Raw genomic sequence first — 26,187 nt, forward strand, 5'->3', positions numbered from 1 at the left:
CATTAATTAGACAAAATGGTGTTCACGTCTACAATACCAATTTCTTACAAATAGCTTCATCATTTTTAAAGTCTCAATGGACAAGTAACACAACCACAACATAAAATATTTTGTCTTCCCCAGCACCAATACACAACCAACACTATGTCTGCGGAGCCTCTATAGATAAAGAAGAGTACAATGATAATGCCGGCAACAAGGCCCCGGCTATACCTCAACCATAATAAATAAAGAAAAAAAGATACATGAGCCCGAAATGAAGTGGGGCTCACCAAGTCAGCTGGGAAGAAGGTGTACTGCTATCACTGATCAATGTCTCCTGTTGTGGAACCACCTGCATCCATTTAAAGATGCAGCGCCCCCGGAAAAAAGGACGTTAGTACCATCGAATAGTACTAGTATAAAAACTAAACACCAATTTAAGAATTTAGAAATACAAGATAATTATGATGAACCAGTGCGGCAATAGAATAATATAGATAACCGTCTCAACCATAGAAAGCTTATTAAAACCTATCAACAACATTTATAGGATTTAAGATGAGTTCCTCTATAACCATCTTCACACAAAGCGGCCCCTCCGCCTCACCCGATGTATGCAGGTGGAGGTGTACGTACAATACCACAACTCTAATAAAGCGGCCATGCCACCTCACCCCAATGTATACGGGTGGATATATAACCACAATACCAATAAATTACACAAAACGTATGCCGCCTCACCCCAATGTATGCGTGTGGTGGTACCACAACAATACCAATACTATACACAAAGCGGTCGTACCGCCTCACCTTAATGTAAGCGGGTGGAGGTGCAGTCCCATAATATCATAATCCCTACACAAAGAGTTCATGCCGCCTCACCCCAATGTATATGCGGGTGGAGGTGTATCACAATCACAATCTCTATACCATAATCCCCACACAAAGCGGTCATGCCGCCTCACCCCAATGTATGCGGGTGGAGGTGTATCATAATCAAAATCTCTACACAACTTGGCATAATACCTTTCACATAAATCACGACTAGAAATTATAACATGTGGATACGTAATCCATAGTTTAGGACACATCCTCAATTTATAATGCAAAATGATAAGAGCATTTGAAATACGAATTGAACATATATCTTCATCACAAAACTTATCGGAATACTCGATTTATAATCAACATCTCGGAACTCACAAGGATAATGAGAATTCCAACTCTTAAAGAAGAGTTTAGCCAACATACCTCACTTGAGCTTCCTTACACTCTAAATATTCCAAAATTCTTAGCAACTACAATCTATTTTAGAAATATAACAAATTAAACCAATATTAGGAAGATGATCATGGTTCTAGCTCATTTGAGAATTTTATCAAACACTAGATGTGCATTAAGGTTTCAAGATCCCTTTAAGGAGGATTCCATCATCCCACAACCTAACCTTTACCATTTTTAGCTCAACAATCTTTCTACATCCTTTGATAACACATGCATGTAATGTAACCAACCCTCTTGCCCAGAAATTATCTTGCTTATTATCCATTTCTACACAAAATTCGAAATTGAGGGTTAGGGTGTAGAATCTTACCTCTAGGATGAAGACCTAGTGAGTTTCCCTTCTCAATCTTCCAAAACTTGGGCAAGAATTGAAGAATAATTATTGGAGAACACCTTCTCTCTCTAGGGCACCCTCTCTCACTCTAAAATTTCAGATAATAGCTCAAAAATGACCCAAAGGGTGTATTTAACGAATAGGGTCGGGTTTTAAAAACCCCAAAAATAAAGCTCCGGAACAGGTTCTGCGGTCGCATATGCGACCGCATAGTGGTTATGCGGACCGCATACCGGTCGCATAATTGCTGACAAAATGATCAAAAAAGTTGCATGTGTATGCGGTCACTATGCGGTCGCATAGTCGACCACATAGTTGCATCCAACCGACCCAATTAACTGCCTCACTCTGCGGGCATTATGCAGTCTGCAAAGTGATTCTGCAGTCGCATAATGGACCGCAGAAATGCACATTTCCACCAAAAAGTTTCTTTTACTTTTCGGTGCATTGTTCAGCCCAAAAAGTCCGAGCCGGCCTAGTCCGGCACCATGAAACATTATTTTCTTTGAAAATTTTACCGGGCTTTATACTTAAATTCTTCGAAATTTTGCGGGGTGTTACATTCTCCCCCGCTTAGGATCATTCGTCCTCGAATGAGGGTAAATATCTGTCATTAGCATCTTATGCAACTCAGTTTGTTTCGTACCATATTCGAGCAGCCCTATATTTGACTAACTCCCAAAATTTTCAAAAATTTCGCTAGAGTTTCCTTTGTAATTAGGCCTATCCGCCTGTCAGAGAGCCCCAGAAACACATCCTAACAGCAAATACATAATCCAACAATGTAACATAATACAAAACAATACCAATTGTGGCCTCATAAGCAATTATATTACCAGAACGGAACACCCTTAACATAAAATGTAAATCATACATAATTCATAGAAATATCCTTCAGCATTTTCATATGGCACAACTCATAATTACATGGTTATTCAAATAAATAAGGATACTTTTTCTTCATTTCTTCTTCGGCCTCCCAAGTAGCCTCTTCAACCTGTTGGTTTCGCCATAGCACTTTCACGGGTGCAATTTCTTTGTTTCTCAAATTTCGGACTTGCCGATCAATAATAGAAACTGGAATCTCTTGATAAGTTAATTCTTCATTTACCTCAATAGTCTCAACCGGAACAATGATCGTCGGGTCTTCAACTACTTTCTTTAACATAGACACGTGAAACACCGGGTGTACTAATGACATCTCGGGTGGTAGCTCAAGCTTGTATGCTACCTCACCGATCTTCTAAATGATTTTGTACGGTCCGACATACCTCGGACTCAATTTCCCTTTCTTACCAAATCGTATTACAACCTTCATGGGGGAAACTTTCAAAAATACCCAATCATTTTCTTTGAATTCCAAATATCTACGACGAACATCCGAATAGGATTTCTGATGACTCTGAGCAGTCTTCAACCGCTCCTTAATGATTTTAACTTTTTCCATAGCTTGATGCACAAGGTCTGGCCCTATCAACTCTGCTTCCCCAATTTAGAACCACCCAATAGGAGATCTACATCCCCTACCATATAAAGCCTCGAACGGTGCCATCTGAATGCTAGCATGATAGCTATTATTGTACACAAATTCTATAAGTGGTAAATAATCATCCCAGCTACCTTTGAAATCTAGAACTCAAGCATACAACATATCCTCAAGCGTTTGAATAGTCCGCTCTGCTTGCCCGTCAGTATGCAGGTGAAAGGTTGTACTAAGATTCACTTGAGTACCCAAACCTTGTTGAAATTTCTTCCAAAATTTAGCAGTGAATTGTGCTCCCCGATCAGAAATGATGGAAACTAGAATGCCATGCAACCTAACTATTTCTTTGATATACAACTGAGCATACTGCTCTGCTATGTTGGTAGACTTAACTGGCAAAAAGTGTGCTAACTTCGTGAGTCGATCCACAATCACCCAAATTGAGTCACACTTGCGCGGAGTGCGCGTTAATCCTACCACAAAGTCCATATTAATCATTTTCCATTTCCACATTTGAATTTCTATGTTTTGTGCCAACCCACCGGGCCTTTGGTGTTCGGCCTTCACCTGTTGACAATTTGGACATCTTTCCACAAAATCCGCTACATTTCTCTTCATATCATTCCACCAATAGACTTCCTTAAGATCATGATACATTTTTGTATAACCTGGGTGCACAGAATACCTAGAAGTGTGAGCTTCAGTCAAAATTCTTTCACGGAGACCATCCATATTTGGAACACATAGTTACCCTTAGTACCTTAGTGTACTATCATCCATGCCAAGAGAAAAGGCCATGGTCTTATGTTTATGAATCCCCTCTTTTAATTGCACCAACAATGGATCGTTGTATTGGTTATCTTTAACTTTCACAACAAGCGATGATTCGGCCCTATTTTGCATAATTACCCCTCCGTCACTAGAGTCCGCAAGACGAACTCCCAAACTAGCCAATCGGTGAACTTCTTTGGCTAATGGCCTATGATGTGCCTCCACATGAGCCAAACTACCCATAAATATCCGTCTAAGAGCATCTGCCACAACATTGGCCCTTCCCAGATGATATAGAATATCGATGTCGTAGTCTTTGCGTAACTCAAGCCATCTTCTCTGCCTTAGATTCAATTCCTTCTGTTTGAAAATATATTGAAGGCTCTTATAGTCCATGAATATATCAACATGTACCCCCGCCAAATTTTCAATGCAAATACCACTGCCGCAAGTTCTAAATCATGTGTTGGATAGTTCTTTTCATGATTCTTTAGTTACCTAGAAGCATAAGTTATCACCTTCCCATGTTGCATTAATACACACCTAAGCCTGATTCTTGAAGCATCACAATATACCACAAATCCATCTATACCCTCTGGTAGAGTCAACACCGGCGTCGTAGTCAATCTTGCTTTCAATTCCTGGAAACTCCTTTCACAAGCATCTGACCATTGGAACTTAATTGCCTTCTGCGTCAATTTAGTCAATGGAGAGGCAAGAGTAGAAAACCCCTCCACAAACTTTCTGTAATACCCAGCTAAGCCTAAGAAACTGCGAATCTCTGTTGGAGTTGTAGGCCTCGGCCAATTCTTTACAGCTGAAATTTTCTGAGGATCAACCTTAATTCCCTCACTAGAAACTACATGACCCAAGAATATGACTAATTCAAGCCAAAATTCACATTTTGAAAACTTTGCATATAACTTGTGCTGATGCAGGGTTTGCAGAACTACCCTGAGATGATCAGCATGGTCCTCCTGACTTCGTGAATATACAAGAATATCGTCAATGAACACTATCACGAAGGAGTCGAGGAATGGCTTAAAACTCGATTCATAAGATCCATGAAGGCTGCTGGGGCATTTGTTCACCCAAAAGACATCACCAGAAATTCAAAATGCCCATACCGAGTCCTAAAAGCTGTTTTCGGAATGTCCCGCTCCCTGATCTTCAATTGGTGATACCCGGATCATAAATCAATTTTGGAGAAGTACTTAGCACCTTGCAATTGGTCAAACAAGTCATTTATCCTTCGCAGTGGGTACTTATTTTTTATTGTTACCTTATTAAGCTGCCGATAGTCAATACACATACGTAGTGACCCATATTTCTTTCTTACAAAGAGAACAGGTGCGCCCCAAGGCGACACACTAGGTCGGATGAAAACCTTTTCTAACAAATCTTTCAATTGTTCCTTTAGCTCTTTTAATTCTACCGGTGCCATTCTGTAGGGTGGAATAGATATAGGATGTGTGTCTGGCATCACATCAATCCCAAAATAAATCTCCCTGTTTGGTGGGATCCCAGGGAATTCATTCGAAAATACTCCCGAAAATTCATTTACAACAAGCACGGACTCAAGTGTAGGTGCCTCAGCATTGGTGTTCGTAACCTGGACCAAATGGTAAATATATCTTTTGTTGATCATTTGCATGGCCTTAAGGTAAGAAATAAACCTACCATTCGGCACTACATCATCACCCTTCCACTCAATAATTGGCTCATTTGGAAATTCAAACCTAACAGTTCTGGTACGGCAATCAAGCTTCGCAAAACAAGAGTAAAGCCAATTCATCCCCATTATCACATCAAAATCGACCATTCTCAATTCAATAAGATCGGCCATGGTGCCCCGACCACGCAATGTGACAACACAATCCCTATAAACCCGTGCAGCAAAAATAGGCTCACCAACCGGAGTAGATACAGAGAACGGCTCATAAAGTTGTTCTGGTTCTATCCCAAATTCCATAGCAACATAAGGTGTGACATATGACAAAGTGGTATCGGGATCAATGAGAGCATATACATCATGAGATTGGATAGTCAATATACCTGTGACAACATCTGGAGAAGATGTGCACCACCCCTAGCTGCACCACGCCCCGCAGGTGCTCGGGTACCTCGAGCTGGAGGTGTTGTAGATATAGTAGCTGCAGAATTAGCTGGCTATGCCGAGCCTCTACCCATATTTCTGCGGGAAGAGCAACAATCTCTTTGAATGTGACCCCGCAAACCACACCCATATTATACTGGTAGGTCCATGAAACAGGACCCAAAGTGCATCCTCCCACACTTAAGGCATGGGAGCCTCCGCTGCTGAAACCTTCTGTCGGGCCGACCCTGCTGGTGTGGTCCCTTGTTGCCCTGACTGGGTCCATATGACTATGCACCCATCGAAGACTGGGCGAATGATTAGGATGGTCCTGATGACGCTCCCCTGAATGCTGACCTACCACTACCACCACCGGAAGAACCACCAAAGTTTCCTGCGGACTGGGCCTTGCTGTTACTCTGACGCTCCATTCTATTCTTCAATTTGCGGGTCTCTGTTGCTTGAGCAAATTCCACCATCTTACCATAGTTCATATCGGAATTTAAGGCAGCTGTAGAGGCCTCATTGATAACCAAGGGGCTAAGGCCCTGTACAAACAGGTGCACTCTAGCCTCCAAAGTGGGCAACATGTGAATAGCATACTTGGATAGGCGCGCAAACTCCATATGGTACTCCCACACATTCATACTACCCTGCTTCAAGCTTTCAATCTCAGCGGCAAGAGCTGCCTTAGTTTCGATAGGCAAGAAATGATCCATAAAGGCATCTGTGAACTCACCCCACCTTGCCGGAGGGCTTCCCTCCCCACGGGATTCCTCCCACAACTCAAACCAAGAGTACGCCACCCCTTTCAGGCAGTAGGAGGCCAATTCTAATCCCTCCGTCTCTGTAGCATGCATAACCTAGAGAGTTTTGTGCATCTCATCAATGAAGTCCTGGGGGTCCTCCTCGGGATCAGTAGCAATAAACACTGGAGGATCTAATTGAAGAAACTTGTTCACCCTAGAACTAGTAGATTCCCCTGGATAACTGGAAGAAGTAGGCCCAACACTCGATCTTTGGGCCTAAGAAGCCACTAACTGTGTCAACATTTGTATGGCTCCCTTAATATCAATATCAGACACACCAGAATCGGAAGCTGGAGCTGGAGGTGGAACTAGAATATCAGTTAGAGGAACTGTCGCACCTTCTGTAGGTGTAGGGACAGGTGCGGTCTGATCAGTTGTAGTAGAGTCAGGTAGTGTAGTAATTGGAGGAATATTTTCACTCCTCGGGTGCTCACCCGCATCATCAATCATAGGGTCAACTGTCACTTCTGGGGTGACATTGGCTCTTTGGCCAATTCTTGCCTTCTTCTTAGGTGCCATGTACTGAAAATTAGAGCAACGCATGAGTTAAAAGAGGAACAATCTTACAACCAGCTTTATCGAACGATTAAGAACATGAAAGAAGGGTATTATTCCTAAATTCCCATGTAGCATCCTAAATATAGATGTGGTCGACAACACATCGATAATTAGAACTCTACTAGACACGACTCCGAGACATCCTAGGATACTTTAAAACCTTAGGCTCTGATACCAAGTTTGTCACGCCCCAAAACCAAGGAGTGCGACCAGCGCTCAATCGAGTGAACCCGACTGAGCAAGCCTATTAGATTTCATTCTACCCAAACTCATCCACAAATGGAGATAATACATATTTTCATTAATTAGACAAAACGATGTTCTCGTCTACAATACCAATTTATTACCAATAATTTCATCATTTTTAAAGTCTCAATGGACAAGTAACACAACCACAACATAACATATTTTGTCTTCCCCAGCACCAATACACAATCCACACTATGTCTACGGAGCCTCTATAAATAAAGAAGAGTACAATGATAATCCCAGCAACAAGGCCGCGGCTATACCTCAACCATAATAAATAAAGAACAAAAGATACATGACCCCGGAATGAAGTGGGGCTCACCAAGTCAGCTGGGAAGAAGGTGTACTGCTATCACTGATCAATGTCTCCTACTGTGGAACCACCTGCATCCATTTAAAGTTTAAAGATGCAGCGCCCCCGGCAAAAAGGACGTTAGTACCATCGAATAGTACTAGTATGAAAACTAAACACCAATTTAAGAATTTAGAAATACAAGATAATTATGATGAACTAGTGCGGCAATAGAATAATAAATATAATTGTGTCAACCATAGAAAGCTTATTAAAACTTATCAACAACATTTATAGAATTTAAGATGAGATCCTCTATAACTATCTTCACACAAAGCGGCCCCGCCGCCTCACCCGATGTATGCAGGTGAAGATGTACGTACAATACCACAACTTTAATAAAGAGGACCTGCCGCCTCACCCCAATGTATATGGGTGGATATATAACCACAGTACCAAGAACTTACACAAAACGGCTACGCCGCCTCACCCCAATGTATGCGGATGGTGGTGCCACAACAATACCAACACTATACACAAAGCGGTCGTACCGCCTCACCCCAATGTAAGCGGGTGGAGGTGTAGTCCCACAATATCATAATCCCTACACAAAGCGGTCATGCCGCCTCACCCCAATGTATATGCGGGTGGAGGTGTATCACAATCACAATCTCTATACCATAATCCCCACACAAAGCGGTCATGCCACCTCACCCCAATGTATGAGGGTGGAGGTGTATCATAATCACAATCTCTACACAACTTGGCATAATACCTTTCACATAAATCACGACTAGAAATTATAACATGTAGATTCATAATCCATAGTTTGGGACATATCCTCAATTTATAATGCAATATGATAAGAGCATTTGAAATACGAATTGAACATATATCTTTATCACAAAACTTATCGGAATACTCGATTTATAATCAACATCTCTGAACTCACAAGGATAATGAGAATTCCAACTCTTAAAGAAGAGTTTAGCCAACATACCTCACTAGAGCTTCCTTACACTCTAAATATTCCGGAATTCTTAGCAACTTCAATCTATTTTAGAAATATAACAAATTAAACCAAAATTAGGAAGATGATCATGGTTCTAGCTCATTTGAGCATTTTATCAAACACTAGATGTGCATTAAGGTTTCAAGATCCCTTTATGAAGGATTCCATCATCCCACAATCCTACCTTTATCATTTTTAGCTCAACAATCTTTCTACACCCTTTGATAACACATGCATGTAAAATTACCAACCCTCTTGCCCAGAAATTATCTTGCTTATTATCTATTTCTACACAAAATTCGAAATTGAGGGTTAGGGTGTAGAATCTTACCTCTAGGATGAAGACCTAGTGAGTTTCCCTTCTCAATCTTCCAAAACTTGGGCAAGAATTGAAGAACAATTATTGGAGAACACCTTCTCACTCTAGGGCACCCTCTCTTACTCTAAAATGCCAGATAATAGGTAAAAAATGACTCAAAGAGTGTATTTAACGAAAGAGGGTCGGATTTTAAAAAAAACAAAAATGAAGCTCTGGAACAGGTTTTGCGGTCGCATATGCGACCGCATAGTGGTTATGCGGACCGTATACCGGTCGCATAATTGCTGACAAAATCATCAAAAAGGCTGCATATGTATGCGGTCATTATGCGGTCCGCATAACTGTTATGCCGTCGCATAATGCACCGCATAATAGTTATACGGTCGCATAGTCGACTGCATAGTTGCATCCAACCGACCCAATTAACTGCCTCACTCTACGACCATTATGCAGTCCGTAGAGTGATTCTCCGGTCGCATAATAGACCGCAAAAATGCACATTTTCACCAAAATATTTCTTTTACTTTTCGGTGCATTGTTCAACCCAAAAAGTCCGAGCCGCGGCGAGCTTGCGAGTCCGGCACCATGAAACATTATTTTCTTTGTAAATTTTACCGGGCTTTACACTTAAGTACTTCAAAATTTTCCGGGGTGTTACACATACTGTGCTAGACCTTACCTTACAAATCCTATTGAGGCATAATAAACCTCATCTACTAGCAAGCATAAAGAAAATATGAACTGGAAAGAACTAAGTATTTGATGATCATCATAGAGTTTATAACATACCCTGTGATGATATTACAAATGATGATACTTATAAACTGATAAAACAAAATAAGATAAATATGATAAGTAAGTGCTTAAAAGTAACCTAAGAGTCTAACCGGTCAAATACCACATATAAAATCATGTACACACTTTTCACCTCGTGTACGTCTTTCACATAATTCAAATAATACAATCAGCCCAAATCCTAAGGGTAGTTCCCCCCCCCCCCCCCCCTCCCATAAAATTAGGCAAGATACTTACCTCGACTAGGCCAAATCAACACTCAAAAATAGCTTTTTCCTTTAAATCCGCCTCCGCACAGCTCAAATATAACCAAAAATGACTTAGTAACAACAAACAATGCGAGAGAAGTTTGTTACGATTAATAAAGCTACGATCTTTACACAATTTCCCAAAATTTAACAAATATTAATCCCGAGCCCGCACCGTCAAAATTCAGGTCCAAGGGTAGATCCTGACTACCTATAACCCCACGAATCCATATGTGTGTTTTGTTTTCAATTTCAAGTCCAATTCAACTCTCAAATTAAAATTTTCTTTTTTCAAAACATAGACAAAATTTTCTCAAATTTCCCTTTGGTTCTCATAATTTTGCTGTTAAATCCCATATATAATCATGTAAAATAGTTAGAAATTGATTAAAATCTTTTACCCAATAATTGTATGTGAAAATCCCCTTTCCAAATTGCCTCCTAGCGAGCCTAGGGTTCTAAAATGAGTGAAATGAGATCATATCCTGACTTTTCAGCCCTTTTGTTCAGTTGCAGATATCGCAATTACGATACTGGGTTTGCAATTGCGAACCCTCGTAATTTCGGCCCAAACAACCTAATTGGAAAGTCGCAAATTCAATAATGACTTCGCATTTGTGAAGCATGTCCCCATCGCAAACGCGACTAAATTGTCGCAAATGCAAGACTACCCATCCCAGGTATTACTTCGCAATTTCAATCTAGGTATCGCAAATACGACTCCTAAGACCCCATGCTAAGATCGTAATTGCGATGTTAATATTCGTAATTGCAACACCTGAGGCATCAGCACACTAGCAGAGTTGTTCCATCTCAAAACTATTTTAAAACACCTCTGAAACTCACCCGAGCTTTCGGGGCTCCAATACAAACATCCACACAAGTCTAAAAATATCATACGAGGTCGCTCGCGCAATCAAAATAGCAAAATAACATATAGAAGCACAAATCGTACATCAAAATGCATGAATTTGAAAAGAAAACTCAAGAACCTCAAGAATTGCAACAAGCGCCTGAATCCTATCAAACCAACTCCGCATTACACCAAATTTTGCAGACAAGTTTCAAATAGCAAAACGAACATATTCCAAGTCCCAAAACAAAATAAAAATCCAATATTCTAAACCTCAAGTTGCCAACTTTCGGCAAAATAAGTCAATTCAACTTAGGGACCTCCGAATTCAATTCCGGTCATACGCCCAAGTCCAAAATTACAGTACTAACCTATCGGGTCCATAATATATATATATATATATATATATATATATATATATATATATATATATATATATATATATATATCAACACATGGCCTCAACCAACACATACATCTGTCTAGTATGCGGGGTCATTTTCACAAAGGTCAAACTCCGGTCAACATTTCCAACTTAAGCTTCTAAACCAAGAACCAAAGGATCCAAATCAACCTAAAACCTTTCCGGAACGAAACTAACCAGACCCGCAAGTCATAAAATTAAAAATATACATATGTGAAGCATCAAAAGAAAAACTAGGACTCAAATACACAAAATAATTTGGGTTGTTACATTTTAGGATAGAATTGATGAAGGAAGAAAGTTTGTTAGAGTCCATAGGAGTTCTTGAAATAATATATGCTTTAAATTTTCGAATAACATATATGTGTTTTGTTTTCATATGTGTGTTTTGTTTTCAATTTCAAGTCCAATTCAAATCTCAAATTCTAAATTTTTATTTTTCAAAACATAGACAAAATTTCCTTTTGATTCTCATAATTTTACTATTAAATCTCATATATAATCATGTAAAATAGTTAGAAATTGATTAAAATCACTTACCCAATGATTTTAGGTAAAACTCCCCTTTCCAAACCACCTCCTACCGAGCCTAGGGTTCTAAAATGAGAGAAATGATATCAAATCCCGACTTTTCAGCCCTATTGTTCAATTCCAAATATTACAATTGCGATACAAGGTTTGCAATTGTGACACTAGGTTTGCAATCGTGAACCCTCGCAATTGCGACCCTGACAACCTAATGGTAAAGTCGCAAATGTGACAATGACTTTGCATTTGCAAAGCCTGTCCCCATCGCAAACGTGACTAAATTATCGCAAAAGTGAGACTACCCAACCCAGATATTACTTCGCAATTGCGATCCAGGAATCGCATATGCAAAACCTGAGACCCTATGCTAAGATCGCAATTGTGATGTTGGTGTTTGCATTTGCGACACCTGAGGAATCATCACACTAGCAGAGCTGTTCAATTTCAAAACTATTTTGAAACACGTCTAAAACCCACCCGAGCCCTCGAGGCTCCAAGCCAAACATTCATACAAGTCTAAAAATATCATACGAGCTCGCTCGCGCAATCAAAATACCAAAATAACAGTTATAACCACAAATCGGATATCAAAACGTATGAATTTGAAAAGAAAACTCAAGAACCTCTAGAATTTCAACCAAGCGTTCGAATACTATCAAACCAACTCCGCATTACACCACATTGTGGAGAAAAGTTTTAAATAGCAAAACGAACCTATTCTAAGTCCCAAAACCAAATTTCAAATCTGATTACCCTAAAGTCAACCTACGATCAAACTTAGGGAAACTTCTTAACATCAAGTTGCCAACTTTCGGCAAAATAAATTAATTCAATCTAGGGACCTCCGAATTCAATTCCGGTCATACGTCCAAGTCCAAAATTACGGTACGAACCTATCGGATCCATAAAGACATTGTTCCGGAGTCGTTTTAACAAAGGTCAAACTTCGGTCAATATTTTCAACTTAGGCTTCTAAACCAAGAACCAAAGGGTCCAAATCAACCTAAAACCTTTCCGGAAAGAAACTAACCAGCCCCGTAAGTCATAAAACTATAAATATACATGTGTCAAGCATCAAAAGAAAAACTGGGACTCATATACACAAAATAATTTGGGTTGTTACATTTTAGAATAGAAGTGATGAAGGAAGAAAGCTTGTTGGAGTCCATTAGAGTTCTTGAAATAATATATGCTAAAAATTTTGAATAACATGATTTATGACACTTTAGCTAATTTTCTTGACTCTTATATTCATTGTATAATTCTGTGGCGTTGATTGTACTTGCTTTGATTGAAAGTTGGAATTAAACTGTCTTGAGTGAGTCATTGTCATTGTATGGTGATATTTTTGCTTATTTATATGCATTACCTTTGAGTTTAAAACTTGCCTGGCATGTGAGTTAAAGCAAAATTCTAGGTATTACTTAGTTTTATTAGCGATTTTAGGCCTTTCTTGACATGTTTGAGATTTGTTTTTGCCTATTTTATGTTAATTGACCCTAGTTAGCCTCATTTAGCACATATATATATACTCCATCTGTTTTAATTTATGTGAACCTATTTCCTTTTTAGTCTGTACCAAAAAGAATGACCCTTTCCTTATTTGGAAATAATTTAACTTTATGCAACGATTTATAGCCACACAAAATATATGTGCCTCAGTTTACACCACAAGTTCAAAAGTCTTCTTTCTTTTCTTAAACTCTGTGCACAATCAAATTGATTCACATAAATTGAAACGGAGGGAGTACATATATATATGGTATCCACGTTACAAGCTTTGACCTTATTATGAATAATCTATTTATTGTGTTACAGAAAATCATGGTTTAACTAGCAAAACAATCAAACATAAAGGAAATAGAGAAGAAAAAATAGCATAAGGATTTAACGAGAATCTACTAAGACTAATCCTTGGGACAAAGTGGAGAGAGTTTCTCAATATGAATGAGAAGAAAAACACAGTACAATCTATAAAATTCTCAATTACGACCCTCATGTATAGATCTCAAATTGTATCAAACCTATAAAAGAAAGATTTTACAAGAAAAATAAGTTTTTCTTTACCAAATTTATTAGAATAATGGGTTTCCTAAACCTATAGAAATTATGGGCTTCCTAAAATTACATAAAATAATTCAAGACATAAATAACATATCTTTCCCTTAGCTTGATTTTCTTTTTATCAATAGGAACATGTATATATTCCTTGCCCTCATCCCTCATAAGGGCTCTTTCATTGTCGCACACATCATCCAAGTTTAGGCAATTGTTAACACGCTCAATATCTCCAACCATAGCACTAATATGTAGATCTTCTTATATACTTGAAATAGCTTCTGGATAGCTATTATACTCAAGCATGTCAATGATCTCTAAAACTACCAAAGCAAATCTCACAGGATTTGTACATCCAAGAAGATTTCCATCAATTATGTTTGTAAACCTTTGTGGTCGGTTGATCACTCTGTTTTCTCTATCTGTTCCAATGCTACATGGTTGTTATTTCACATGTGCATCAATATCATCACATTGATTAATATTTTGCACCTCTTCCACTTCTTCTACTTCTGAACTTCTAGGCTGAACTAGTGAAGATTTAATTTCTAGCTCTATGTGATCACTGACACCATGATCTATTTTTGCTATTACCTTTCCCTCTGACTGTCCAAGGAGGCAGATCGTTACTCATATCCCTTCTGATAATTAATTTTGGAATTTTTTGATTTGTACCCCACAATCTGTTAGCTTTCATTCCAGATGCATACCCTAAAAATATGCACTTCTTTGCACTCGGTGCAAGTTTGCCATCCCTTACATGTGCATAAGTAGGATGACCAAATATTTTTAAATTTGAATAATTAACAGGCGAACCGAACCATACCTCAAAAGGAGTTTGAACTCAATAGTTGTGGATAAAAATCTTTTTACCAAATAACAAGTTGTATTGATTGCTTCAGCCCCAAAAAACCTTGCTAACACATGAGTGTAAAAGCATATTTTGTTTCCTATCACAAGTCATTTTGTTCACGCGTTCTGCAACACCATCATGTTGTGGTTTTTCGACACAAGTATGGTAACTAACTATGCCCTCTCTGCTGCAAAAATTATCAAACTCTGAATTGCAAAATTTCAATCTATTGTCAGTCCGAAGAAGCTTAATTTTTTTTTTGTCTTCCTCTCAATCATCTTTCATTTAGAGAATGTCAAAAATGACTCATCTTTTGTTTTCAAAAAATACATCCAAATTATTCTTGAGTAATCATCAATAAAATTCATAAAATACCTGGCAGGACTCTTGTAGAGAATTATATTTGGACCCCACAAGTTTGAATGTATATAATCTAACTTGTCATTGCTTTTGTGTTCTACCTTCTTGCTGAATTTCACCCTTCTCTATTTACCAAACACATAATGTTCATAAAACTTTATAGATTAATTTTTATACTCATCTAGCAAATTATGTGTGTTCAACAAAGGAAATTCCTTGTCACTCATATGACTAAGTCGTAAGTGCCACAATTGAGATTGTCCAGATCATTTTTTTCAGAAGCTACATAAGCTTTCCCTTCAACTACACTGGCTATAAATACAATTTAGAATGCAGTTTACCCTTCAAGAGTACTACAAAGTCTTTAAACACTATAAGTATTTCATTCTCGTAGTGAAACTTAAACCCTTGATCTATCAAAGTCGAGAGAGAAATTAAATTCTTCTTTATCGGAGAAACGTGCTAACACTCAATATTTCTCATAATTCTATCGAACATTCTCGATTTTGATGTTATCAATCCCCTTTAGTGATAATAGGTTATCATCTCCCATGTAGAAAGTTTTCCTCATTTGTTATGTTGCAAACCAATTTTTATGTGGACACATGTGAAAAGTAGCAACAGAATCAAGAACCCGAAAACTATGCTCATGAGTAAAATTATGGCAAAGACTTCCCATACATAGTAACTACCATCAGAATTGTTACCGGTATCAACAATATTTACAAAATTATTTACTTTCTACTTTCCTATTTTCTATAATATGTTAGAATAATCTCTCTTATAGTGATCTTGTTCTCATCACTCATAGCAGTTTTGCTTCCTTGCTCTAGGCTTTGATTTGATGATTGCCTTTCTCTACTAAATTCTTTTTGTTATGTTTTTCTTCTACTCACAAGACCTTCATCTTCGGTTCTACTTTCTGGAAAGCTCCCTTTTAACTCTTCAGCTTTTAGTACATTACTAATGAGCTTTTTCTATTAAAATCTTTCTGTTGTGTTCTTTTTCTACATACAAAACCTTCATCCTCAGATCTGCTTTCTGAAAAACTCTTTTTTAACTCTTTAAATTTTAGTGCATTACGAACATTTTCTAGTGAAATATTGTCTTTCCCTTATAGAACCGTATCAACAAAAGTAACGTAAAATAATGGTAAAAAATATAATACAATCAAGGCTTGATCCTCACTCTCACTTTGATGACGTTCTTCAGGTCCATTATACTTGAATTAAACTTATCATTTTAACATGTATACCTTCATTCGTATGGAGATTTTAACCCTCTTTTCAAGTAGAGGCGGTTTGTCAGCGATTTCTTAGACTATACAGATCTTCCAGCTTCTTTCATGTCGTTGCTACGGAAGATTCTTCAGTAATTTATGAAGAATGCTATGTGCGTGTAATGCTCATAAAGATCGCACTCAATGCCCTCTTATTCAGGTCTTCCTTCTTTGACTCTTTCATATCTTCACAAAAATCCTCCTCAATTGCCTTCCATAACCCTTGTAACATCAAAGACGATTTCATCCTAATTTTTTATAGACTGAAACTTGATCCCTCAATGAATTTTTCTACTTCGTACTTTGTTGAAAAAGGAGAAGACATCTTAATCCTAGATAATGTGTAAAAACTCTCCTAGTTTTGATACCAATTGTTGCGAAAAATCAGGAGATAACTAGCATACAATCACACACAAAGTAAATAAAGAAAAAAAATAACACAAGGACTTAACGAGCTTCGGCTAAGCCTAATACTCAGGGCAGAAACAGAGAGAGTTTTCACTGTGGATGAGGGGGGAAAAAGCACAGTAAAATTTATAGAATTCTCAAATACAACCGCTATATATAGATCTCAAATAGTTCCAAACTTATAAAAGAAGTTTTTCCAATCCTACAAGGACAATAAAAAATATTTCCTCAAATCTACTAGAATAATGAATTTTCTAAACCTATAGAGATTATGAACTTCTTAAAATACAAGAAAAAAATCAAGACATGAATAATATGTTAAATACCCTACTTTGTTGAGCATTTATAAATACAAAGTGAGCTTTAAAGCTAAAGTTGGAGTAAGGAATTGGTTGGTGTGTGTAAGGAAGTCATGTGAAAGTGTTAAATGTAATAAGAAGAAAAATAAAATCTTGTAGTGAGGGATGTGAGTTGAAAAAACTATAAATACATAAAGAAAGCAATTTTAAAAAAGTATCTTGAGAAAAAAGATCAATTTTGAAAAGAAAAATAACAAAATAAAATTCTGAAATAAAGAAGAAGAAGAAGAAGAAGAAGAAGAGCATTCTTGTTATGTAGAAGTGAAAAATAAATAAAGGAAAAGATCGGGCATTGAGTAAAATTTCTAAAATGGGAGAAATTTAAAGAAAAGGAAGTATGCTGAAGTTAATACTTTATAAGTATTTAGGGAAGTTTAGTCACTATTATCCATATCTATTCTACCCGTCTCGAAGCCTATGTTATAACCTTGAATAAGTATGTCTCCATTAATAGAGATTTACATATAAGGCAAATATATGGTACCACTTGTATGCATGTGAGCTTCTTCGTGAGAGTTAGTGATTTCTTTCGATATCTGAATCCTTAAATTACATTTGGATTTTTACTTGAGTGTGTGGACTACTTTCTCTCTTGATTTATGGCTAAGGTTCATGATGGATAGTTAAAGTTATTAAGTTTTTCGGTCAGAGTGAGCGAACTAGGCCTAGAGTATTTTGTGCCATAGAGTCGATCTTTGAGGTTAGGATGTCGTGAGCAGGTTGTTCGAGTGCTTAATTGAATTTGCTGAGCAAGTTGAGGCTTTAATGGTGAGAGCTTAATTTTATTTCATCGATTATAGTGGTGTTTTATTCGAGAACGAACAAATATTTTGATGTGGAATAGGTGTTTGTCGCATTTTTTAATTTTGTCCCAAAAGCTATCAAACTAATAAACTACTAACTAAAATAAATAAACGAGAATTCTGTCGTCCCAAACTTAAATTACATCCCCTGGATCATGAGCTTACTACAAGTCCTAACGGATCACTAGATCGAAGTTTTCTTATGGATACGTTTACAAGTTGTACTGGATCACTAAAAGTTTTTGATGGATGAATTTACATAAGTCCTAGCGAATCATCAAGAGTTTCATACAAATTATGTCATGACTTTGGAACAACTCATTTACAATTTCAGGCGAATCACCAGAAGTATTTGAGAAATTTTATCAACCCATTCTTGCTTCAAAACTGATCCAAATATGTCTAAATCAACTCCAAATTTGATATTCAACATTCTATGAATCCCAACAATCCCTAATGGTTAAATTGAACTTAAAACTTAACAAATCAGTAGACCCACTTTATCTTCTTGAACAAGTTGAAGGAAACTAAGGTCCACCAAACTATATAGAGAATCAAGTTCTCTATTAGTTTCCACTGAAACGCACGCATACTGCAGTAAGTGAATGACACGATGGAATTTTATGTGGAAAACTCTCAGTTCACGGGATTAATTACCACGATCTACCCATGTAGGATTTCAACTTCACTACTGAACAAACTTCATATTACAACCTATTGTAACCTAGGAATTAACCTTTTAATCCCTCACTAACTTGTAACAACTCTATTACAAGCCCCTTTGTAATAACTCTATTAAAAAGCTTACAACTCAACTAACTCTAGCCAAGACACAAACACAAAGTTTATGAGTTTACAAAAGTTTCCTACACAATGTTTCAAACTAAGCTAAGTAGGAATCACAAGTAAAATATTTTAACAAAGGTGAAATACAACTAAGGACATGTGATAACTCAATATAGTGAACTAGTCCTTTGTTATGTTGTTCTTTGTTCTTGATGCCCTTGAGAATCACTTGTTGGATTGATGCACAGACTTGAGAGGATGTTGTATAGATTCTTCAAATGTTCAAGTAATGTTTTGACTTTTGTTTAATGTTAATATTACATAGGTGACATCACTTGAATAATGCAAGCATGTTTGGTACAAGGGCATTCCCAATGAAGTTGACCGATGCACTGTTTTGCACTGTGGCTTGTGCAGACAGCAACTTTACTGTTGTTGGGAAGTTGACTGGTACGGTCACCAAGGGAACTGGTGTCCATATGTTTTCCTTGTTGATTCTTTGACTCTTAAGAGTTGATTCATGTCCCCCAGCTTGAGACTTGTTATTCTCACGTACTTGAGGATGTATATCAGGTTCCTTATCTGGTTCTTATCATTAAATTTGTTAGATCATCAAAACATAACAAGAATGCATATATCCTATCAATTTTCACCTTTTTGATGATGACAAACTTAAATTTGAAGTTCCCCCTAAGAACCAAAATTCCCCCTGAATCTGTTGTTCCCCTCCATTTAATCTTCCCCCTTTTGGCATCATAAAAAGATTAGTAGCAAGCAATAAGAAAAAGAAAGTCTAGCTGGTTAACTCATGCCACATGTGTGCACACAACATAACACAAAACAGAGCAAAAGAGTAAGACATGCACAGCAAAAGAACAAAATTATCATTAAGTTTTGTAAAGAAAACAAGGAGTAGTTCCATTGTTACCAAGGCATCCACAAAATAAAACAGCAAAAAGGTACCAGTCATAAACATCTCTAAGCATAAGAAAAGAGAACAAAGGACAGACACTAAGAAATTGACATTGAGAAGGGGACGTTTGTTAAGGAGCACTGGAAGGGGGGGCACGGGAGGTAGAGGAAGAGGCACGGGTTCGAAGAAGAATGTCCATTCAAGCATTGGCAGACAACTCCTCGGTTATCAACCTTTCCTTCAGGTCCTCAATCTGTTTCCTGAGAGTGGCATTTTTCTTTGTCAGATAAGAAACCTCTGTGCTTTGGGAACTGCTGGAACCAGGTGCCTCTTATGCCTGACTGAGTTGACCTTCGAGAATGGCATTTCGTGCCTTCAGCTTCCTTATTTTGTCAGTGGCAATATTTTGAGCGTTGATCAGCTAAGAGATAGTGGAATTGATGCCAACCCCTCCACTCCTATCAATGCACTCACACTCTTCAAGGGTGATTTTGGATAAGTATTTCTTGTGAGTTCTTACTTTAGCCTTTCCCAAGGGAACTTTGAAGAATTTAAATACTTTAGTGAGGAGGAACCCGTAAGGCAACCCATGATTACCATCCTTGAACTCTGCCACTTACTTCATGTTCTCTATCATAAGACCAGCCAGGTTTATAGTAGTGCATCCATCCAGTATTTCCATGAGAACCAAGTATGCTTATGATATAATAGAGCGTCTTTCAGCACGTGAGAGCAGAACTTTGTTCACCATTTTGAATAGCAGTTGATACACTGGAAGGAGAGCTTTCTTGTGTACATGTTTCCCTTGTTGCACTGCCTTATCCTTCATGATAGCATTTTTTATGTTTGGAGAGCAGGACCCCTCAATGGAGGACATCCCATCAGTGGGCACGCCTAATATGGTTCTCAGTACAGCAGTATCCATCACAAAATCAACACCATTCACTTTCAGGAAGATGTTATCATCCTCAACTGTGAAGACGTCAGCATAGAAACTATGCACTTCTGCCTCATACACCTTGGGACTGTCACTTGTGAACAAAAGTGTCCACTATTGGAATTCACATATATCCACCAGTTGGCACATTTCTGACATGTCAAGAATATCAAGGGCAAATGTACGGCCCCATAGCACATTTTGGTTTCTCAAATTTTCCCTTCGAGCATCCTGGGTTGCACCAACCTTGGCCTTCTTGGAGGAACCATGTTCCTCACTGTCACCAGCCTTCCTTTTCACTAATTTTCTTGCACTTTTTCTTTTCTCAGCAAATTTCTCAGACACTTGTTCAACCGACTCTTTAGTTACTCTCTTCCCAGACTTGGCAATTGCTTTCTCATCAGATTTTTCAACTACTTGCTCATCATTGTTTTCACCCTCAACATTACTCAAAACCATCTCACTCACATATGACTCTTTTTTGGACTTTGGAATTGTAAGTTTCTTTGAGGACTTACGAACTAACGGGTAGGACGCTTGAGTTCCAAAAAGAGAGAGAAAGGAAAGATTGATATTTTAATGACGTGGCACCATTTTAGCCGTTAAAAAGATGTGGATTGGAGTACATAGAAACTACTGTGTCAAAGGAACCAGATTCCCTGATAGATTTTGTAAATGTGAACTTCTTCCTTTTGACTAAAATGTTATATCATTGGCTCCTTGTTTTCTCTGTAATCATCATTTGTGTCTACCTGCAACGGTATAGAGATGAGCTACAATTTTCCAGAAAATACTTTTTAGCCATTTTACCTGCACATTTCTTTCATAGCCAATCATTGAAGGACCAGGTCCTTAACTTGATTTTATCAACCCTAGTGCCAAGAGATTCCTTTCAAAGTGCTCTCTGCTCAGTGCTTTGGTGAAGATGTCTGCAATTTGATTTGTGCTGCAAAATTTCATGCAAATGAGCCCTTTTTCAACATTGTCTCTAAGGAAGTGGTGTTTCACATCAATGTGCTTTGTTCTCTTATGTTGAACTGGATTCTTGGCCATGTTGAGGGCACTTGTGTTGTCACATAGTAAGGGCACTCAGTCACAAAATACCCCAAAATCTTCCAGTTGTTGCTTGATCCAGAGCAATTGAGCATAGCAAGAGGTAGCAGCCATATATTCAGCTTCAGCGGTTGAATGAGCCACTGAGTTTTGTTTTCTTGTACCCCATGAGATCATACATGATCCCAGAAAATGTGCCATGCCAGAAGTGCTTTTCCTATCCACCAGATACCAGCATAATCGGCATCAACATACCGATTAAATCAAAGTTGCCTCCTGAGGGGTAGTAGAGAATCAGGTCTTGCGTGCCTTTGAGATACCTCGGGATTCTTTTGACAACCTTCGGATGAGATTCCTTTGTATTAGACTGAAACCTCGCACAAAGTCCCACACTAAAAATAATATTTGATTTGCTTGTTGTGAGATAAAGGAGTGACCCTATGATACCTTTGTACATGGTCTCGTTTACAGGAGAACTAGGTTCATCCATGTTCAGACGAGTAGCAGTGGCAATGGAAGTATCAATGATTTTTTATCCTTCCATATCAAATCGCTTCAGAAGCTCCTTGATGTACTTATGCTGACTTATCATTGTCCCCTTAGGAGTTTGCTTCACTTGTAATCCCTAGAAGAAATTTAATTCCCCCATCATGCTCATTTCAAACTCACTTCCCATGCGTTTTGCAAATTCCTCACTCAGTGAATCATTTGTTTCTCTGAAGATGATGTCATCAACATAGACTTGCATAATGAGCAGGTTTCTCGCGCGTTACTTCAAAAAATAAGGTGTTATCAATTTTTCCTCTTGTAAAGTAATTTTCTAGAAGAAATTTGGACAATCTTTCATACCAAGCACGAGGAGCCTTCTTTAGCCCATATAATGCCTTGTCAAGTTTAAAAACATGCTCAGGATGCTCATGATTCTCAAATCCAGGTGGTTGCTTGACGAAGACTTCTTCTTATATAAAGCCATTCAGAAATGAACTTTTGACATCCATTTGGAACAATTTGAATTCCATATGAGATGCAAAGGCAATAAGGATTCTGATGGCTTCCATTCGAGCAACTGGAGCAAAGGTATATTCATAGTCAATCCCTTCTTCCTGATTGTAGCCTTGAACTACTAGCCTTGCCTTGTTTCTAGTTATGTTTCCAAACTCATCAAGTTTATTTCTGAATACCCACCTCGTTCCGATAATAGTTCTGTCAGCAGGTCGTGGAACTAGGAATCATACGTTGTTCCTCTTAAATTGATGGAGTTCTTCTTGCATAGATGTAATTCAATCAGCATCTTTCAATGCTTCCTTGATATTTTTGGGCTAATTTTAGAGAGAAAAGCTAAGAAGGCAAGCGCATTTCTTGGCTTTGATCTGGTTTGAATTCCTGAGTCAAAAGGAGTGATCACATTTTCAATAGGATGTGAACTTTTGTGTTTCTAGTTAGACACCTAAACCTCATTGTGGGAAGGTCCAGGTACTTCTGAATGCGATCCTTGGTTGTCGTGAGTTCTGCTTCTCACCTCAGCATATGGGGTGCCTTGTATAGCATCAACACTCTGTTTTCAGCTTCAATTGTTGTGATTTAGGAACCAGGTTCCTCCCCATCAGTTGGAGATATAACTGAACCATCATCATTTGATTCCTTGACGTGGCTCATCATGTCAGGTTTTCCATTTGACATGTCAATTACTTCACCATGGACAGTTGATTGTTCTCTATCTTGATTAATCTTATCATGTGGATCCTTCCCACGTGAGTGGTGAGATTCATCAAAGATCACATGTATACTATCCTCAACGCATTGAGGTCGTTTGTTGTATACTTTTTAGGCTTTGCTTTGTGATGAATAGCCCAGAAACATCTCTTCATCACTTTTGGCATCGAAATTTCAAAGTTCTTCCTTACCATTGTTGAGGACAAAACATTTGCACCTAAATGTTCTTAGATGTGTCATCTTGGGCTTCCTCCCGTTCAGCAGTTCATATGGGGGTTTGTTCAGAAGGAAACTGATCATGCACTTGTTCACAAAGTAGCATGCAGTGTTGATGGCTTCAGCCCAAAAGCATTTGCAATGCCACTGTCAATCAACACTATTCTTGCCACAACTTCAAGGGTCCTATTCTTCCTCTCCATAACACCCTTTTGTTGAGGTGTTCTTGGAGCTGGAAAACTATGAGTGATGTCATTTTCAGCACAGAATTCATCGAATTTGGCATTGTCAAATTATGTACCATAACCTGACCTTATACTTACTACATTATGGCTCATCTTCACCTGGATCTTCTTCACAAATGCAACAAATACTTCAAAGGTTTCATCCTTGGATCTGAGAAACAGAGTCCAGGTGAATCTGGAATAGTCATCTACAATAACGAAGATGTACTTCTTTCCTCTTCTACTTGGCACTCTCATAGGTACACATAGATCCATATGGAAGAGATCAAGTGGCCTTGAGATACTTACTTTCCTTTTACACATGCATCACACACCTTGTGATTCTTGAAGCCTGAGTTGTGCATGCCACGAACTAGGTCCTTCTTGAACAATTTATTCAGCAATATAAATCTTGCATGACCCAGTCTTCTATGCCATAGTTCAGAATCATCATCTACAGCATTCAGACAACTGAAATCCCCATTTTGAATGGATTCAAAGTCAATAACATAGATGTTTTTATATCTTTTAGCTACCAAAACCACTTCACCAGTCATAAGATTTGTGACCGTGCATATTTTTGACACAAATTCCACTTTGTTTTCCTTGTCACATATTTGGGAGACACTCAGTAAGTTGTACTTCAACCCATTCACGTAGTACACATTTTCAATTGAGTGAGAAAGAGACTTCCCAATCCTTCCAACTCCCAGAATGTATCTTTGTTTGCCGTTTCCAAAGGACACATTCCCTCCTTGCAGGGCTTTGAGTGAAAGGAAATCATTTGTGCTTCCAGTCATCTGCTTCGAGCAGCCACTATCCATGTACTATTGTTGGCTGCTCCCTTTCATTGCTCCTTGCACAAGAAAATCAAGGGTTAGACTTAGGAACCCAAACAAGTTTGGGTCCCTTATAATGAAGAAAGGGATGTATCATGACTCTTCTAGTCCAAGAAGGCATCACATATTTGTTATATGAGGGACCAGGTTTTTTAGCAGTAGTTACCTTTTTAGCAAAAATTTTATTTTTCTGTTGATACTAAAATCTGGCCTTATAGGTTTCATTAAAGTGCCCAGTGTTACCACAGTGAGTGTAGAGCCAGTTATCAGGTACAGTAGCGTACTTGCTATGAGGGTTGTATGGAGTCTTTTCCCTTTGGAACCCTATTCTTTGCATGTTTCCCCCATTGTTATTATACATGGCAGTGATAGCATCAGAGGACCAGGTCCACTTGAGTTATTTTTCTAGGTCACTCTTAACTCTTCCTAGATCTTCCTGAAGTTGCTTGTTTTTCTCTAGTTCGGCACACAGGCTGGATTTTACTGATTTTAACTCATCTTCAATCCTAAGATGTTCATCACTTGCAACTTTCTTTCCTTTTCAAGTAATATCATGACCACCTTCTCATTTTTGTTCATTAACTGTTTCCTTTAGGTCCACAACTACTACTAATAGGTCATCTCTCCCATGCTCTATGTTAGCTACCTTTTTAGTTAAGGCTTCTTTCTCTTCTTCAAGATACTCAATAGTCTCTTTTAAATCAACCACAACAATCATTAGATCATCTCTCTCATGTTCTATGTTTGCAATTATTTCAGTTAGGGCATCTTTTTCTTTTTTCAAACTCTTAATGGTTTCTTTTAAATCGACCACACAAACTACTAGATCATCTCTCTCGTGTTGTACTTCTCCTAGTTCCATAGTTAATGCATTTTTATCATTTTTAAAACTGTGATAAGCATCAATTAAAACATTTGCCAAAGACATACATTTTTTTGGAGAGTAAGACTTCAGATTTCTTTGACCATCTAGAAAGTTTACCTCATCGTCATCATCGTCAGATTGTGCCATCAGGTCAAAGATAGAGTCATATTAGTTGCTTCACTTTCTACTGCAATCATGGAGTTGTCGCCTTTTTCATCATCTTCTCCAGATTCGCTGGAAGAGTCTCCCCATGCAGCGAGAGCTTGTTTCAGAACGTTGTCAGCAACATCTTTTCTTTTGAACAGTTTGTCAGGAACCTGGTTCCTCTTAGCTGCTTTGTTTGTGTTGTGTTTGTACTGATCTTGCTTGAGAAGAGGGAAATCTTTGATGAAATGTCCTGACTTCCCACACTTATGACATAGTTCATAGCCTCTTTGCTTGCTGGAGTTGCCCCGTTTTGGATTACCTCCATTTCTACGAACCAT

At 38.1% G+C, this 26,187-nt stretch overlaps 2 protein-coding genes across 2 annotated transcripts; both read right to left on the reverse strand.

Annotated features, from left to right (window-relative positions):
- Positions 1–23,866: 23,866 nt before the first annotated feature.
- On the reverse strand, positions 23,867–24,822 carry LOC138909483 (uncharacterized). Its single transcript, XM_070200681.1, has 3 exons — positions 24,308–24,822; positions 24,076–24,170; positions 23,867–24,006 (listed from the first exon to the last, which is right to left on the reverse strand). Exons 1-3 carry the CDS (start codon positions 24,820–24,822, stop codon positions 23,867–23,869), a joined length of 750 nt encoding a protein of 249 aa, XP_070056782.1.
- A 1,026-nt stretch (positions 24,823–25,848) lies between these two features.
- Positions 25,849–26,187, reverse strand: LOC138909484 (uncharacterized). Its single transcript, XM_070200682.1, has one exon. It carries the CDS (start codon positions 26,185–26,187, stop codon positions 25,849–25,851), a length of 339 nt encoding a protein of 112 aa, XP_070056783.1.

This window comes from Nicotiana tomentosiformis, chromosome 4, assembly GCF_000390325.3.
Source record: "Nicotiana tomentosiformis chromosome 4, ASM39032v3, whole genome shotgun sequence".
NCBI lineage: Eukaryota > Viridiplantae > Streptophyta > Magnoliopsida > Solanales > Solanaceae > Nicotiana > Nicotiana tomentosiformis.

What these genes read in the sequence shown, in the direction of transcription:
- LOC138909484 (XM_070200682.1), bottom strand. Translation starts at nt 26,187, where the DNA reads ATGGTTCGTAGAAATGGAGGTAATCCAAAACGGGGCAACTCCAGCAAG.
- LOC138909483 (XM_070200681.1), bottom strand. Translation starts at nt 24,822, where the DNA reads ATGGATAGTGGCTGCTCGAAGCAGATGACTGGAAGCACAAATGATTTC. An exon ending in GATGCATGTGTAAAAGGAAA is followed by an intron (nt 24,171 to 24,307) that starts GTAAGTATCTCA and finishes TCTGTTTCTCAG; the next exon opens with ATCCAAGGATGAAACCTTTG. An exon ending in AAGTATAAGGTCAGGTTATG is followed by an intron (nt 24,007 to 24,075) that starts GTACATAATTTG and finishes ATAGTTTTCCAG; the next exon opens with CTCCAAGAACACCTCAACAA.